The 17,990-nt window shown below is 50.3% G+C and overlaps 1 protein-coding gene across 1 annotated transcript in view; it reads right to left on the reverse strand.

The window, feature by feature from the left end:
* The window catches only part of LAMA5 (laminin subunit alpha 5), a gene marked incomplete at both ends in the record, with an annotated part of 82,103 nt that extends 64,584 nt beyond the window's left edge, over positions 1-17,519 (reverse strand). The window contains 2 exons of the mRNA XM_080627585.1: positions 11,126-11,278; positions 17,232-17,519. Coding sequence (XP_080483711.1) covers positions 11,126-11,278; positions 17,232-17,519 — 441 coding nt within the window. The remainder of the gene's footprint in view (positions 1-11,125; positions 11,279-17,231) is intronic.
* Positions 17,520-17,990: the final 471 nt, after the last annotated feature.

The following is a 17,990-nucleotide window of genomic DNA, read 5'->3' on the forward strand; positions in this document are numbered from 1 at the left end:
TGTGCAGTGGCATGTGTCCAGGGTGGGGGCACAGCACAGGTATGTCACTTACCTGGGAGGTTAAACACACATTTTCAAGCAATAGCTGCAGTGTCTTTCTCACAGCAGCACAGTCTGATGAAGTTCATCCAACACACCTTCCATGGAAGTGGCTCTCTGCAGATGGCAACCCGCTAGAAATGAAACTGCAACCACTGGGACTCTGCAGAGTCCGAACCAGCTCCAGCTCAGCAAATCTGAGCCAAGCATTTCAGCTGCCAGCCCCAGGGAGAACATAAGGCAGGCAGGAATAATACTTGAGTGTAGCCCTTACTCTGAGCACACAGTTCCCCAGGCTCCTTAGTAAGACATATTAATTCTTCACACTGTAAAGGGGAAAGCAAACAGCTTGGACATTTTTGTTCCTATGTAAGGCTCTCAAGCACATTTGCTGCCTATCTTATCAGCACAGCTTTAGCAGCCTTTCTAAGCTCTTTCAAGACTTTGGCCTTCAGAAACCTGGAGAGGGGGGTGGAAAAGCCCACTATTCATACTCACCAAAGCATAGCACATTGTCAAGAGGACATTCCTACCATCCAGAGCAAACAAATGTTCCCAGCTGTACAAGATACGAGTTAAATTACAGTAAGAAATACCAATCCAGGTTCATTGTACAAGACAATTCAAGTATTTGTAGGAGTTCCTGGGCCAGTTTATAACTGAAATTAAGAAGCCAGACAAAGGAATTCTGATTTCTGCTGTAGACAGCTTGCAGGATGGTTTAAACCCGGAGTTCTGCAAGCACAGCTACATCAGCTAGGAACACAAGCTTGTTGAGATGGGCTCTACAAACCTGGGACCTGCTCCATGACCAGCCAGTACTAAAAATAATAAAATACTATAAAAGAGCTATAGTAAGACCCTTGTCAGTGCTGACAAAGCCTTGCTAAGTCTATTTAGGAAGCCCTTGGCTAAATCATGGGCTGAAAAAAGAAACACTCAAGTCCCCTTCCAAAGGATACAAATAGGATCTTGTGCTTTAGATACTGGATAAGACTTGAAACAGCTCCTGCTCCTTCTGTGGCCAACAGTGAGTTAGATGTCTGTGAAGTTCCCAGAGTTTCTGGGGCCCTGGGACAGCAGTGTCATGATCCCACCACAACACAGCATGCACGCAGGTAAATGCCACATAACCTACAATGACAAACAGAGGCCAAACCTTCTGTCTTGCAGGGCACAGTAGGCAGAACATGGTGTTAGAGCACCAGCCTGCTGCACTACCCCCTTCACCAAGGAAGGGCTGTCTCACCCTCTCTATACAGCCCATAACCCCATCACCCCAGAGCCCTGGACATCATTGCTATGGCCACGCCAAGGAGTTAAAACCCAGACACTGCAATTCACCACTTTTCTTGCCACCATCATCCTGTTTGTTACAAAAAGGCTTTCTGCAAACTGGGTGTCAGCAAGACGAGCCTCCAGCTACAGCATGTTGAATGGTGCAGTGGTGACCCTCCTCTTAACTTAGCAACTGAATTCTCCTAGAAACCCATGCCTGTTGCAAGCTCAGCTCTTAATTCACCTAAAACCCTCCCAAGACTCATCTGAACCTTGACAAAGCACAGCTTGTGTAGCTGTGACAATTCCCAAAGAGAAGATTTCAGACCCAGCCTGTCCATAGCCCACCCAGGTCTTCAATTTTCTTGTGTTTGTGGGATAAAAAGCAGTAATAATTCAATACAAAACCCCTGTGTCATGCATTTCACTTCCAGAGCTACAGGAAATCCATTCCAAGCTGCATGCCAGCTTCAGTCCCAGGGTTTCCTTGGGCTGTCCTTTCAGTGACAAGGAGAACAAAGCAACCTTGGCAACTGGCCATGCTAGGAGCAAACGTTTCCCCCATTCCCTTGAATGGAGTGGATATCCTGTCACAAACCTGCACACATGGGAAGGGTGAGGAAGGGAGGAAACGGAAGATGATGAATTAGCTAAAAACTGGCACAAAGTGAGAGGTCTCAGCTTGCCACCAAAGCCACTGAAAGGCTTCTCATTTTCCATGGCCAAATGCCAAAGATGATGGACTCACACAAACCTCAGAGGAATCCCCTTGGCACCAAGAGCAGTATATACCTAACTCCTACCATTGGGTTTGGAAGAGGTTATGGATGCTCCAGCTCTCGCCTCATTTCTGTGTGCTTCTCAACCCAGTTCCAGGAGGCGGCAAATGCTATTCCCTTTCTGCTCTCAACAACTTGTCTTTCTTACTTCCGCCATGTCTATTCCCAGGGCCAAGAGGTGCTGGAAGGTGCCTTTCTGGACCACCACCAGTCAGCAGCTTCATGTCCCACACATACAAAGACTCTGTTCCAAGAGGAAGAGAACTTCCCTTGCACCACTTACTAACTCCCTACACCAAACCCAACTGTCCCAAGCTTCCAAACATTTCAGCAACATCACTTCTCAGCAGTTCTCCTGCATGGGTCCTGCAAGCCTTGACACCAGCGGGTTTAGAGCCACAGCTGTTAGCACATTTCAACAAAGCCAAACCCGACCTGTGCAAGCAGGTTTATTCATCTCAAAATCAGTGTCACAGCCACACACTGCGGTAGCATTTATCAGCAGGTTTCCCTACCATGACACTGCCATTCATAGCCGGGTTAGCTGACCCAACAGCAGCACATACCAGGGCCGCAATGGGATTAACATTCCCAATGCCACTGCTAACACCAGCAGAGATCTGCAGCTACAGTGTTTGTGCGGCAGCTCTTGCTGCTGTTCAGGCATAAGGGCTCACAAGAACACAGGGTTTTACTCACAATACCCCAAGAGCCCCCGCCTTGTATTTACAGTCCCATTTACAAAGACTTGAAGCAAACCTACTCCAAGGCAGAAAGCAATGGCTGGTAAAGAATAAACTAAGCCCAGCTTGGAGTCCAGCCAAAATCTTCATGCTCACTAAGTTTTAGTGGGTGCAGACTTTGCAAAAGCCTGGAAAAGGATTAAGGAACAGCTTTAGCAAACAGCCAGGACAACAACAGTGAAGTCATGATGAAGCCAGTGACAGAGATTTCTGTTTGCAGTCATGAGCCTGTGTTTACAGTTTGCAACTCAGTGCAAATACCAGAAAGCCATTCTTTTCCCCTTCCCATCAGCGCTTGGCATCATGTGCATTTAACTAGATCCAAGAGATGCCTACGGACGCATGCCAACTGTTTCTTGGTCACAGGGCATGGTCCCATCCACAGTGATGGGAACTCATAGGAACCCATAAATAGAGCTCAGCTGAGCGTGTGAGGGGGGGAGCTCTGTATCAAAGCAGGCAAAGAAATTGGAAAGAGCTACTAAATGCATGAGGGAAAAATGGTGGCAACTGTCAGGGTTTGGCTGTTTGCTTGTCACTGTATGGGTTATGCAAACAAGCACTGAGAAGCATCAGGATGCCAACTGAAGATGCAAAATGATCCTCAGGCAGAGCACACCAACAAGAGCCGAGTTATACACACAGGCTTGGCCAGTAGGTCTGCTCCATCAAAGATGTGGGTTGCAGCACACATAGGTACAATAAAAGCCATCACTGAGATCTCCTAGGGTAAAGGCAACTTACTCTAATGGCAGCCACCCTACACTTCCAGATAACCATGTATATCACACAACACAAACATACCCCTGCACCAGGAGCTCAGCTAATTCAACCCTGCTGCCAGAGTCACAGCTTCTCAGATCGATGGGGTTGGGAACAAGAAGCACGATGTTTCCTGCCACATCCAGGAGTCTCACGACTCCCATGAACGCTTTGTTATTCAACAGAGGGAAGGACAAGACAGTGAAACAACCATCCTAACACTGCCCTTCAGGAGCAATGACTGACAAGCCCTAGCAAGTCTTGTGTGGCAGCAATTGCCAGCCCCTGTTACCTGCTCACCCTCTCTGACATCAAGTAGGTGAAATCCAGCCTACCTACAGAATGCATGGAACTGTTTTAGGAGAGAACTGAGAAGGAAGTGGATGCTGAGGCCCTAAACTACACCGCAGCCCCACCTCTGCTCTCCCTGCGACTAGGTGCTGCCTTTCCAAAGCAGCATTCAGGGGGCCAGGTTGGGGTGCTTGGAGAAAACCAGCACATTGCTTCCAGTGCTGCACAAACAGGAGCTGGCACCTTCCAGACACACCTTCCATTAGTGACCTCATGTTAACAAGGGCCTTTTTTATACCCCTGTTCAGCAAGTCCTTCTATGGAGCACAAAATATCATCATTCCTCCCATCCTTGTCAGTCTGGTAACCAAAGTAGCCCCAAACCACTGCATCGTCCTCACCTTGGGAAGCCATCCAAGTGCAAAGGACTTGTCCTCCTCCCTGGATCTCCCACTATGACAAACCCCTGCTCCAGTCTCTCTAAGCCATACCCTCAGCATGCCTTCAGAAGCTGAAACTCAGTTACCAGGTCTGTGTGAATAGGCCACATTTTCCCAGTTAGCTGCCACGGATCTTGAGTCTGCTCATAAGCCATTTAGAAAGACTCTTCTGCCCCATCACACCAGGCATGTGCCTCATCTTGTGTCTTCCTACTGGTCTTTTTGTTTAGTTTCTATCAAACGGGAAGCACGGTACTATTTATTGCACTGCCTGGCATCACACATATGAGGGGAGGTCTGGAATGTGAAGAGCACTGCATCCAGAAAACAGGAAACGGCTGAGGATCAAGGCTGGGCACAGCCCGGAGGCCCACATTTATGACTCTAATAAAAGGATAAGGCAGAGATGAAAGCAGGGCAGAGCCAGGCTTGGTAAAGCATCAAAAGAAAGGTGCAGGGGGCTAGAACAGGCTTGAAAGAGCAGAGAAGCTGACTAGGCAGATGTTCAGAAGTGTATTTAGCATCCTCCCTGGCAGCCCAGTGGATCAGAGCCAGGACATAGCTGAGCCAGGGCTCTGGAGGGCAGGAACAGCTCCTGGAAGCCTGTCCCAGGAAGCAGGAAGAGCCTACTTGAGGGGCTCCTCCATGCTCAGGACAAATATCAAGAACTGAAGGGACTGTGCAAGGCCACAGGATGAGGGTGTCTCCCAGCATCCATGGTCACACCAAGAGCAGGACGTCCAGGCTCCTAACTTCATCAGGGCACACTTGGGTGACTGTTGAGGGCATGAGCTCACCCCGCGGTGGTGATGGGTGCTGGCACTTGCTGAGGAAGATGATGGACAGAAGAGAGGGGCTGCAAGTGACCAACAGCTGTCTGGGGGCTTGACTCAAGAAATCATTCTCTTCTACAAATGATTTTGTACTGCAAGCTCCAGCACACAGACTGTGCGCACAAAATGATGGAGACAGATGCAGTATTCCTATTCTGGAGACAGGGCAAGCCAAAGCACAGCAAACAACCAACTTACTCAGCTGCCATCACACTCACCTCAGAGCTGTGAATCCCTCCTGTTCCACTGGGTTCACTGACCTCCACACAACACTCCCTGGTAACATCAGCTGGAGCAGGAAAACACAACGCTCTGACCCAGACAGTTTGGGTCTGTTTTAGCTTGCCTGGTACAACCACAAACAGGCCGGACAAAGCTGACCCTGGAGCACTTTAATGTGCACACATTCACGCTCTTGTTTACCAGCCAAGCAGCCACTTTCCAGAAGAACAGCAAGAAATGGCAAGGTTTGCCTTCCAGCTATTCATTACACACTAAAGCCTCCCATACGCCAGCTTGCAGCTCGCCTGACCTCTCCCCAGCTCCTGCTCTCCCCGAGGCTTTCTCCTAATCTCTGAAGAATCCCAGGGAGCTGAGCAGGAACGGGCAGCCTGGAGGGAAGGGGGAGCTCACCACCACCATCAGCCTCCTTGTTTCTCATCACGCCAACGTTAAACATAGGCAACAAGAAGTGGGGAGAAATGACAGTGGAAATCTCGCACGCACTTCTTGGAAACAGAGCAATTATCCTTTCATCAGTCATTACCTGGAGCTGTCTGGGAGGGAGGCTGAGGCTTATTTTAACACCTGAATTCTCCAGAGCTGGATCAGGTCTGGGCAGAGCAAGCACAGCCTCTGGGGAGATTAAGCTGCTGAAGCACAAGGGTCATTTGTACAATGCAAAGGATGGACAGGAACGTCCTCCTTGGAGGCCACAAAAGGTGCCACGGTGCTGAGCGATGTGTGCAGAGCCTCCTGCTTCCCTGGGAGCCTCCTCTGTGCTCGCAGCCTGGCAGACGTGAGCCATGACAGGTCTTTGGGGAGCACACGCTACAAGTGAAACACCATCACTGCAGCCCTGCAAAGCTGATTTTAAGCAGCACTGGTTCAGGACTTCAGTAAACATAGCATACAATTAAAATGCATGTGTCACCCATGATTTACCTTAAGGGATGTTCCACACATCTTATCCCTTACAACAACCAAGAGCAGTAGTAACAAAGCAGAAAGAAGTCTCAGCCTTGCCTGCTTTGGATCCAGAAGTGAACCTGGCATCCGACTTGCTCTGGGAGAAATGGAAGTTGGGCATTTTCCAGAGACATGGGCTGGGGAAAACACCATGGAAAACCTCCCTACCAAGGGGAAGGAAAGGAAGAGATTAATTTCAAGTTTCCCCCTGTGTACAAGAACCAACAAGGATGCCTCAGAGGGACATGTAGGCAGCAGATACATCACTCAGAAGCCATGAGCTCTCACAGCAACTGAAACAAAGGGGCAAAAGGAAGAAGGTGAAAGAGGGAAATGCATCTAGTTTTCAGCTGAAAACTCTTCTTGGATCCATTGCCCCTATCCCACACCAAGCATAGGTAAAGCAGCCTCCCAGACAACAGCTCCATTCAATAACCACCATGAGCTTTCCCTTGGGATTTCATGGGTTTACTCATCAAGAAGGGTTTTCTGATCAGTTAAGCCAGCAAATAAACATCAGATTTATCTGTGTGCTGAAGGCTTTTGCTGGGGGCAGGGGGCTAAACCTCAGCCCATTGCTTTGTGAGGCTTTCCTTCCTTCCAGCTGCCTTTCAAAGAGGGCTCCTGAAGATCTCCACCAGCAGCTTCCAGTTGTATTTCAATTACATGGAAATAAATGGGAGGCTTGAAATTGAGGAGAAAGATGATTTCAGAGCACCCTGACACACAAGGTGTTATGCTGTGGTTCAGTGGTGCTCCTTTAGCATTAGGCCAGGCAGCTTTTCACCTACAGAACCCAGCCCACATCTACCAAGAATGAGGAGGAATTTAACATTCACAACAAGAAATCAGCTCACACAAAGAGGATTGACTTGTTCATGCAAGCCAGGCATTCAGCCACATTCACAGAACCTGTAAGTGCCCCCACATCCAACGGCTCTGCAAAGCCAATCCCAAGGGGTCACATTTGCGGTGCAAGAAGTAAAGGAAGTAGGTTTATGCTTTGGAAATGCACCACAGGAAAAACACCCACCTCCCTCTGAGAGACATTTCACACTGAAAGAATAGCAGCCTGCTGGCCAAGGGCTGAAGCATCTAGTGTGTATTGTGCTAAGGAAAAGCTTGACTTGGGAGCCAGAAGAGCCTGGCAAGAAGGAGTTATCAGTTCAATGGAAGCAGGAGAAGTGGTAACTTTGGCACATCCCATTGTAACAGCTGGAAAACTCGAAAGATACTTCTCAAGGCAGCCAGGAAGTTATTGATCTACTCGTTTTCCTAAACACATCTTGCAGTGACTATGGAACACACCTTCACACTGGCCTGGCCTCACAATCCTGGTCCTTTCCTTTCTTTTCAACTCGAAAGGGAGCTGCATTTAAAGCAGCAACAGCCTGGAGCTCTCCAAAGGAGGAGGTTTCTGTTCTCTCCTCCGTGGCAGAGGTGAATGGATGAAGGTGTTTCTCGCTGGTATGTAGAGGAGGCTTCGTGCCCTCTGCACAGCACTGACAAGTTAAATACCTTTGGGATGTAAATCAAAACTCCCTGCAAAGCTTCAGTCTGAATTCCTGCCGTTCTCCAGTGTCACAGGGGCCAGCAGGCTCTGGGATGGGGGGAGATGGGGGATGCTAGCCAGCCACCTTCACACTGCAGTCATTAACCTCGAGCAAGCACTGGCATGAAGCTCCTGCTCTTGCATGACTGCAAGCATTCCTCTTCACAGAGTTTATCATAAAGCACCAACTGTCCATAAACATCTCTGGGAAGGGCTGGCCTGGGTTCACCTTCATGCAAGAAGGATGTCAGGCCCTGGCAGGATTCCAGTCATTCATGTTTCCTTCGGCCTCCTGATTTTTGTCAGCTCTGACTCAAATGACCTTCTTGAAGAGAAAAAAGAAGAAAAGACTCTTCCATCACACCCTTTCCTCCCCTCCACCCACTGGGGCACTTCATCACAGCAGGATCACTGGGGACAATTCCCATAGTGGCAGTGAGTCATGTTTTCCTCCGCTCCCTGCATAGCCCCTTTGCAGCAGAGGCACTTTCCCACTTCCACCCTCCAAAACCTGAACTGTTTCTCATCATGATGCTGTGACGTTGAATTTGCAGCACATCCATGCGGAAGCCCAGCCACTCATCCTAAATACACTAAAGCTTTAAGCACAAGGTCATGATCAAAAGTGAGAAAAATCCATTTAACTTTCCTCCTTGGAGCCGTTTGCCGTATTTCTGGTGCTCAGACCCAGGTCTGACATGGGAAACCTCAAGCGACTTTTCCTCCTCTTCCAGCTTTTCCCCTCACCGATTCCAGAAAGGAAAACTATTCCACCCCAAGGAAGCAGGAACACACAGCACCAGCAGGAGCAATTCAGACCCAAGTGCTCCAGCAGATAATCAGCCACAATCTCTTCCCATGCTGTGGTGGGAGCTCTGATCCCTTTTGCTGATGAAGCTGTTAAGATTAGGCCACTGCTAGCACTGAGATGACGTGATGCGAGTGTTTAATACGCTCACACCAGCTGGGTGGCCAGCCTGAGCCCTTCTTTAGCTTTTTTGCTGGCTGTGAACATTCCTCCCTCCCTTCTTCCCATAGGATTTTAACATCCCTGTGAGGAGAGCAAGCTCTCAGCCAGGAAAGGCAAAGACCAACAGGCTGCTTAATTAAGTGCCACTCTCCCGGTTGCCACAGCCTTGCCAAAGGCTGGAGAAACCCGATTCCAACTGGTAATGAAGTACTTATGGCTCTAAAGGGACCAAGCCAGCAGGGAAGGAGGGGGCTGACACCATAACCCCTTGTGCCAGCCCCTGCTGAAGCACCATGCATCAGCTCCAGGCACTCATGACCCCCCAAAGGGACAAAAGCTTTCAGTCCCTTCAATTAAGCCTGAATTGGTCCAAGAGCTCCCTAGAGGGTCATAGAGAGCAAGGAGAGGCCTTGTTTGCTTGCCAAGAAAAGCCCTGCTCTCAGACAAGCCTTTGAGGGTGTTACCTGTTTCACAGGTATCCAAGGAATGTGCAAAGCCTGGCTGCCAGCTATCCTGGCCTTATCCTGCACTTGCCCTGCAGACCCTGCTGGGTCCCCCGAGTTCCTCTTTTCATCTTCCATCCTTTCCACCAGCTTTAAACCTTCAAAAGGAGGAAATTAGCGATTCTGTAACATTTCTATTGCCCAACCTACCAACACAAAGGAGGGAAAAGCAAAGAACTGCCTCTCACCGGGAGCACTAGCGGGTTATTATAGCAATTACATACAATAAAGGCACGTATTAAGAGGAAGCCATGAAAAATGGGCTGAAGCTTTAGGTCTATGCTCCTGTTGAGACCAGTTGGGCAACCGCTTACTTTGCAAAAGTGGTGCAGAAATAGAGGCTCTGTGAGCCCAGAGAATCTCCCCACCAGGTGAAACAACTGATGCCAGCCTTGGATGCAATCCCATCCCAAAGGGTACCCAGAGCAAATACAGAGGCTTGGGAGAGGAGAGAGAAGGCAAACTTATACCAGCTCAGTTTTAACAGTACTGTAGCCTCCCAAATCATTCCAGGCTCTGGCGCCCAGCACAGCAGATCTGAAGTCTGCAAATCCCCAGGTGAGCCAAATGGAACAGCTTTCAAGTGCTGTTAGCTCTGGCCTAAAGCCAGAAGTTGCCATAGAGAAGGACAAAGAGGAGAAGCAGCTCTCAAGGGAAGTTGGTCATTGAAATTCCCCTTCCAGAGAAGCAGTGAGCGATCAGAGAGCCACATTCCAGGCTGGCCCTTGGTGGGAGGAGGGAGTCCAAGCAACTCAGCACACCCCTGCCAGATGGGAATTCTCCAAGAGACACAGCAGATGCCACCTACGCTGGCTAACGGGATCAGCACAGTGTGTGTGCCCCGGGGAGCCTTTGCCCACACAGCTATTATGCGACGCATGATGTGCTCTGGGCGTTAAGAGATGCTTTGCTGGTGTTGTGTACAGCACAGCTTCAGAGCTGGCACTCATGGGAGGGAACCTGTGAAGAGTGTTTGAGAGGCTCCAAACGAGTGCTGCAGCAGGGCAGGGAGTGGATCAGAGACAATCTTGCGGATTAAAGTGGGTGTTTGAGGCATCTGACAGAGGGTATCACCACCAATACATGCCAGGTATCCACAGCTGTAAACGTGGAGTCACACACCTTACAAACTGCAGAGACAAATGAGCCTTTTCTAAGCCCAGAAAAATCTGAGAGAATTAACCCATTTCCAGAGGGATAGCTTTGTGGATTAATAGAGGCAAGGGGGCTGGCAACAGTGCTATTACAATGTTAATTCCTTTTGACTTGCCAGCATTAGAGACCAAGCATCCATTGTCTTCCTTTGTCTTTTATAGGAAGAGCTTCAGGATGGACTTGCTGTTTGTAAAGAGCTTTAAATGCACCAGTTAAAGTTTTACAGCACAACCTTAAACTCCTCAGGCCTGTGTTCTCCTGTTCTGGGGTGAAGCCTTGCTAACCATGCCCCTTCAGGAGGCAGATGCCCTCTTTAGGGGAATGGCACTTGCAAAGGTTTCCATGACCAACTCAGTATTTAGGGACAGCCTGAATAATAACAGCAAATAGCACAGACCTCACTTAATATTACACATAGACAAGGTTTTCCTTCCATATTTTAACCAAACCCTCCTGCCCTGTGTCGTGGTTTAAGCACTAAACAAGCAGGTTTTATCTCACCTTCAGCAAGGACCCCTGAAGGATTTGAGAAGCAGAGGGGCAGGTCCTTGCCAGCCTGGTGTACAGCATAACCAAGAAGGACTTGGCTTACCTGTCCGAGGTCCAACGTGACATTGACCTGGTTGAACTCCAGGCCCCGGGAGAGAGGGGGGCTCTGCCACCAGCGCTCTGTCCCATCGATGGCATTCGTGATGGGGTGAGCCTTGTTGCTGTTTGCAGAGGAGCAGATGTCACAGTACTGGCCCTGTTGGAAAGGATAAAACCAACATTTAGCATCCCTTTTGTATTTCAGATATGCACTGAGTGTTGGCAAAGGCACTATCACAAAGAACTGGCTGCCAGAGGCAGAAGAGTATGGAGAGAGAGAGAAGCCCCATCACAATGGAGAGCAGAGGCTGCAGCTTCATCTCCTCCACTGAGGCTGCCACTCACACCCTGCTGACACCCAAAGATCCTGACCCAGCCCATTCAGTCATTCCTATGGACCCAGACTGGCAGCTCTCCTGCCCAGCTCCCTGCAATCTGTTTCTTGTCAACCTATTCATTTCAGGAGTACAGTCCTTTCAGCTACATTTTCAAGCTTAATAGTCTAGCAGCCAAGTTCCTTTTGCTGGCGATGCTGCAGTGCCAGGCCAGAAAGGGATGGTCCCTGCTGCCAGCTGGCCAATCACTTTCCTGCCTTGCTTTTGTGGTACTGGTTTGCCAGCTCCATGGACACGCTTCCAGAGTAAACAACTCTTCAACTTTAACAGCACCTCCTGAGCAGGATCAGACAAAGATCCAAGCTGTGAGGGGCAATTCTTTCTTTCCCCTTTAATGCACAAATGGCTCTGACCCACTCTTAAGGAAACCTGCAGAGAGCCCTGAAAACAGGCAAGTTATTTGCTTTGTGGAGCCACTGTTCTGTCACTTGAATTGCTGCTACAAACAGCCTAGAAGGGAAAACCTTACAGGCAATTTTCCCTTAAGGCACAGTTAGGCAAGCAAGCCCTCCTGCAGTCAGCTTTAATATTATACCAAGTAGAATCATAGAATAGTTAGGGTTGGAAAGGACCTTAAGATCATCCACTTCCAATCCCCCTGCCATGGGCAGGGACACCTCACACTAAACCATGCCACCCAAGGCTCTGTCCAACCTGGCCTTGAACACTGCCAAGGATGGAGCATTCACAACCTCCCTGGGCAACCCATTCCAGTGCCTCACCACCCTCACAGTAAAGAACTTCTTCCTTATATCCAATCTAAACTTCCCTTGTTTAAGTTTGAATCCGTTACCCCTTGTCCTGTCACTACAGTCCCTGATGAAGAGTCCATCCCCAGCATCCTTGTAGGCCCCCTTCAGATACTGGAAGGCTGCTCTGAGGTCTCCACGCAGCCTTCTCTTCTCCAGGCTGAACAGCCCCAACTTTCTCAGCCTGTTTTCATACTGGAGGTGCTCCAGTCCCCTATGAAGTACATTATCTCAAGACAGGCTTCCTGCATCTGCATCCCTACAAGGGCTGAATCACTGCAGAGCATGCAATCTTCCAGATGCCCCAAACTCTGGAGGAATCCCAGGGCAAAGGAAAGAGATTTCACAGCATTCTTCCCCACAGCCATGTGCTGTGTTATTTGCAGGCAACTGTCCTGAACAAGAGCACCTTTTAGTTAACACCTCCAGAGATATGAAATAGCAGATGTGCAAGCACAAGGCCAAAGGAAAGGGCAGCTGAAGCCATGCAGGTAATCCTGACACCCGTGCAGGGAGCTCCTGCTGCACAGAGAGCTCAGGACAAGGCTCGTTTGAACATGCACGGAGCAAGGAGGGAGAAGAGACCAGATAAAACTGACCCAACTCTTCAGCTCAACCCTTTAACAGGAACCGGTGCAACAGGTTGTGTGCAAATTGCTGCTGCACAACACACAGCACTGAGGTGGGGGGAGACATGAGTGAGGGTACAAAATGGGGATAAATAACAAAAAACCATAGTGGTTTCATACCGTACATTCTTGCCACAGATGTGAAAGCCATTTTGAAACAAAGTTCACACTGATGGGAGCCAGGCAGTTCAAGTTGAGTAAGAAGGGACTAAAAAATAGGATCAGCTGCTCCCCATTGGTAATGCTGCTGTTCCCTCTCCCCAGTACAGCATGAGCTGCTACTGGGCTGGTAGCACATCAACAGCTGAATTAAGTTTGCTATTACAAGTGCCATTAGCCCCTGTGCTGTTCCATCTGCTCATTAGTTGTTTCATTAGAGCCAGACCTAAACCTGATGAGAACCATTTCCAGCTGTTTGTATTATGGAGGAACTCAGGCTCTGGCACAGTGCATCAGGTCTCTACAGGGAAGGGAGTTCTGACATCAGCAGAGGATTTTAATTAAACAGCAATTGAGAGCTGCAGGGACAGCAGGTTGCCAGAGCTAGGGAGGCACGGACATCACTAGAGCACACCAAAGAAAGAACTTCAGCAATGCAAGAAGCTGCAAGGCAGCTTAAAGAACATAAAACTGCCACTATCGGAGCCAACCGCAAAGGGAGGGAGATAAGGAGGGGGTTTGAATGGAGGGCAGCTTCCAGAGACCTGATCCTGTTCCCGCTCAAGTCAGTGGGAACTTTGAAGTTTCCTCTGAGCATAAAGACCAGCCTGGCACCCCGCTGGCACCGCTTCCCTCGGGGAAAGCAGATGGCTTTGTCCCAGTTTATTTGGCCCTGCCGTGACCCAATCTCAGCTCTCCTCACCTCATTTATTGGAAAACCACAGGGAGCGTGGGGCAGGCCAGGCTGCTGGGATGAGGTAAGGAAGGCAGGAAATGGGGTATTTCAGACATAGAAAGTGCGTGCTTGTAAGCTGTTATTGGGGCTGCCCTCACAGATCAAGTAACTGCTCATACAGGCTGACTCTGTATGAGTGCTGATTCTTCAGGTATCTCTACTGCAGGAAACAGCAACTTGTTCTAGAACTCTGGTGGTTTCAGCTGCAGTTAAACCACTTAAGTCCAGTGGTATCATAGATGTAAACACAGAAGAGATATGTACAGAGAGGTACAGCACCAACTAACACCCAAAGCACAGATTGCCTGGGCTGAGCCAGCATCCACCACCATGCACAGCACAGGATGAAGAAGCAACAAGCCAGATGGTGGCTGCCTACTGCAGGGTATCAACAGAGAATGCCACTTAATCCAGAGACATTCAGGTTGAAACCCCATCTGTGCCCAGCACCATGAAGGGCAAGGGGACAAGACCTCTAGTTAGCATCAACACCACAAAGGCAAGCACAGCAATTCCACATGCATTCAAGTGTTCTGCAATAGCAGGGCTTAGGTGAAGACAGGCTTTAGATGAAAGCAGAAGCAGCACTGATCTGAAATCAGTGAGGTCTGCTGCATGTTTTTCAATTCTAAGGTCTACAATTGCTTCAATCAATGCCACTAACTTGCCTTATTGTTATACTACTAATCTGAACTAAAGTAATCATCCACAGCCCTGCCACACCGAGAGCAGTGAACAATCCATGCCAGCTTTGGCAAGTCTCTGGAACAGCCCCCAGGCAGTGGGTTGGGATGGGGAACATGAGCTATGCCTCTGCAGAGCTGGCTCTGTCTCGGAAGACAAATAGCTACAAGCATCTTCAGTAAAGCTTGATAAGATCAATAAACCTATAATCTCTCTTTTGCCTTATCTTTGAGACATTATCATGAAGGCAGGATTGTCTGTGGGACAAGGGAAGCAAACCTGTGCGGGGAGCCCCTTTCAGCATACCTGAGCATTGCTGCGCATCACATCCTTGCAGGCTGAAAAGCCCCCCCCAGTTAGAAACGCTGTCTTCTGCCAAAGAGCCCTGAATAAAGCAAAGGGGACTCCTTGAGAAGGTTTACAGCCTTCCCACAAACTGTGCCAGAAGCACTTCAAGTGTCTTTAGGGCAGCATTATTTCAGGAAGCTCAATGATTATCGACATTTTAAGGCTATCATGGTTTGCAGCCAATGAACTCCCTTCCCTGAAAGCCTTCTACAATGTCAAATGAAAACAAGCAGAAAACAGAACTGACTGAACTCACTGACTAGATGATTGTATTCATGTTTACGCTGGGTCTTAGGTCAAGCAAATGTCCCTTCACCACCACAGCACGTTGAAATCTCCCGGAGGGTGCCAAGAGGCATTCTCCCAGAATTCCTGACCAAACCTCCCTTTACACCCCAGCTGCACCATGCAGAGCAGGTGAATGGAGAAGGGAAAGGACATGCAGGCAGAGAGGACGTGCATGTGGAGTTCATTATTGTTGCTTCAGGCTGCTCAAATTGAACACTTCCCTCCCACCTCCCGCATTGCTTTAGTCACCGGGTGGTGCCAAACCCCCTAAAGGGAACGAATTGGAACTCTGACCCCTCCTGTTTCCTCCTCTCCCGTTTAGGTGCTGCCTGTGGTCATGGAAAGAAGCCACCACAAAAGGGTTTTTCTAAAGCTTTCAGGCTGACTGAAGACCACTGGCCTGGGAAGTGGTGCTCTGATCAAAGCGACCCCGTGCCAGAGCTGCAGAGGGGAGCACTGCAGAAATCCAGAGTTCAGGAGCTCCGTTTGGCAGAAGGGGGAATCCAGGCGAACGTGCACACCCTATGGAGCCAGGAAAGGGCTGCACTTCAGGATGAGATACAACTGCCCCAAAGCCAGTGCAGCCTGAAGAGTTCACTTTAGTCACCAGCACACTTAGTGTCATGCTAAGCTGGCAGTGTGGCCAGAGCACAGCTGGACAGATGTGGATGGATAAATGCATAGCCACATTTACCAGCTTTTCTGTGAGGTCTTATCCTCCCAGTTTGGCTTGGCAGATCACTCACATCTATTTGCAAATGCACATAGGAGCAGTTACTTCTTCACCTTTCCTTATTAGCTGCAGGCACAATTACTACATCAAGGTTCCTGTAAGCCTCCTGCTACTTGTACTTAAAGCAAAGCTTCTTCAAGTCACATCAGAGTGCAGCAAAGTGAAACAGATCACTTTAAAAGGAGGCAAAACTCAGAGGACAATTAGGTCAGCTTTCTGCCACCCAGTAGCATCTTCAGCGATTCCTACTGCACATGGAGCAAAATTCCATGATATAACCACACAATAGCCAGAACATTCCTGGTACAGCACTAACTTGGGAGAATGTGGCCAGAATGAGAAAAATGCCTCAGAGATGATGCTGTAACAAAGCCACCCCTACACAAAAGGCCAAGAAAGGCTTGATCCAAGAAACCAAGTTTTCCCTCGGTCTTCCTTACTGTACATACAACACTGACAGCCCTAATGCTCCACTGCAACAGATGAACTGGCACCACCAACCTTGTGAGTCACATGCAGAAAACTCTAGAAAGCAGCAGCTCCAGAGAAGGTTTGGGTTGCCCTGGGTCTGGAGTTCTTGCAACTAAAACTAATGGTTTACAAGCCCGTTTACAACTGCTCTGTCTTCTTTTCAAGAGAGCCGTAGCTGTTAAAGTGCACTGCAGTTTTCACCATCTGCATTCCTGGCTGCAGGCTCCCTCTGGTCCACTTAAAATGGGACCCCCGAGATAAGTGACCTGACATTCGCTTGTAAAATTCCCCCTCTTCACTTTCTCCTTTGCTCATCCAAATGCCCCTCCAAACACACAGGGAACGGCAGAGCCAAGACCGGTAAAGCTAAATATTATCACATTTATCATAACGACTCCGTGACTGGCAGAGGGATTTCAGAGATGGTTTGCCCAGGATTTTGTGACCATAAAGAACCGATAACTTTAACAGGGGAACTCAGCAAGCCGCGTTCCACTGGCAACTTCTGGCAAGACCGGGAGAAGAAGAGCACGTGTGTCTCCTTAATCTCCCTGGGGACTCCGGCTAGACTCCGGTGCACAGGTCCGAGCAAGGGAAGATGCCCCGACGACCTGCCCTGCCCACCCCATCTCAGAGTACACATCACCGACCCCTCCGCGCAAGGTCCGGCTGCGGCGGCCGGGCGAGCACAGATGCGTGGGTAAACGCCAGCGGCAGCGGGACCGTGGGGCCCCGCTCCTTGCACCAGCCTCTGCTCTCCCCAGCCCCGGCGAACAGGGGTGGGAAAAGGGAGCGATGGCCGGGGGAGCACAAAGAAGGGCTCGGACCCTCCTGCACCCCCCGGCCGGGAGGCCGCTATGCCACCCCAGTCAGGCTCGCAGGCTGCGTGTCCGTGTTTCCCCGCCGCGCCGGCCGTACCTGAATGGTCTGGTTGGGGTCCCCCCCCGCCACCGGCCCTCCGACCAGCTTGCAGTAGAGATCCTCCACGGCGCGGCGGCTGCCGGCGCCCACCGCCTCCTCGCCGCAGGTGGCGGTGGCGGAGATGCGGGTGCCCTCGGCCAGGTTGAAGTAGGGCGGGTGGAGGCTGTGCCCGTTCACATCGCTGGGAAAGGAGGCGGGCGGCCGAGCGGCGGCGGCGGCCAGCGCTAGCAACAGCCCCAGCCCCATCTCCAGCCGCGCACCGCCCCGCTCCGCCGCTCTCGCCATCTTCACCGCGGCTGCCCCAGGGCGGGCAGCGGCACCGACCTCCCCGTCCCGCCGCCTCGGCACTGCGCTCCGCCCCGCCGCGGCCGAACTACTTCAGCTTCCCCCGACGGGGAGGGGCCGCCCGCAGCCCCACCGCTCCTAATCCTCTTGCTCAGAGGCGGGGCCCTTCGCAACACCCCCCCCGCCTCCCGTGCCGGGAACCCCCCTTCCCATGGGCAGCAGAGGCCAAACGGGGTGAAGGGATCCCCCCTCCCAGGGAAAAAGGGGGGATAGGATCCCCCGGGAAACAATGTGCTCATTGTATCTGCGGGCTGCGCTGCCTCGGCCGGCTCGCTCCATTAATGGAGTTAAACTCCATTAACCGGTAGATCGGTTTATCTTCAGGAAAAACTCCATTACTAATTAACAAACCCAACCTTCTCCCCATCTCTGTGCGGCTCATGGACCATCCCTGCGTGGTGAGATCTGCAA

The sequence above is a fragment of the Psittacula echo genome (assembly GCF_963264785.1).
Source record: "Psittacula echo genome assembly, chromosome: 12".
Taxonomy (NCBI): domain Eukaryota; kingdom Metazoa; phylum Chordata; class Aves; order Psittaciformes; family Psittacidae; genus Psittacula; species Psittacula echo.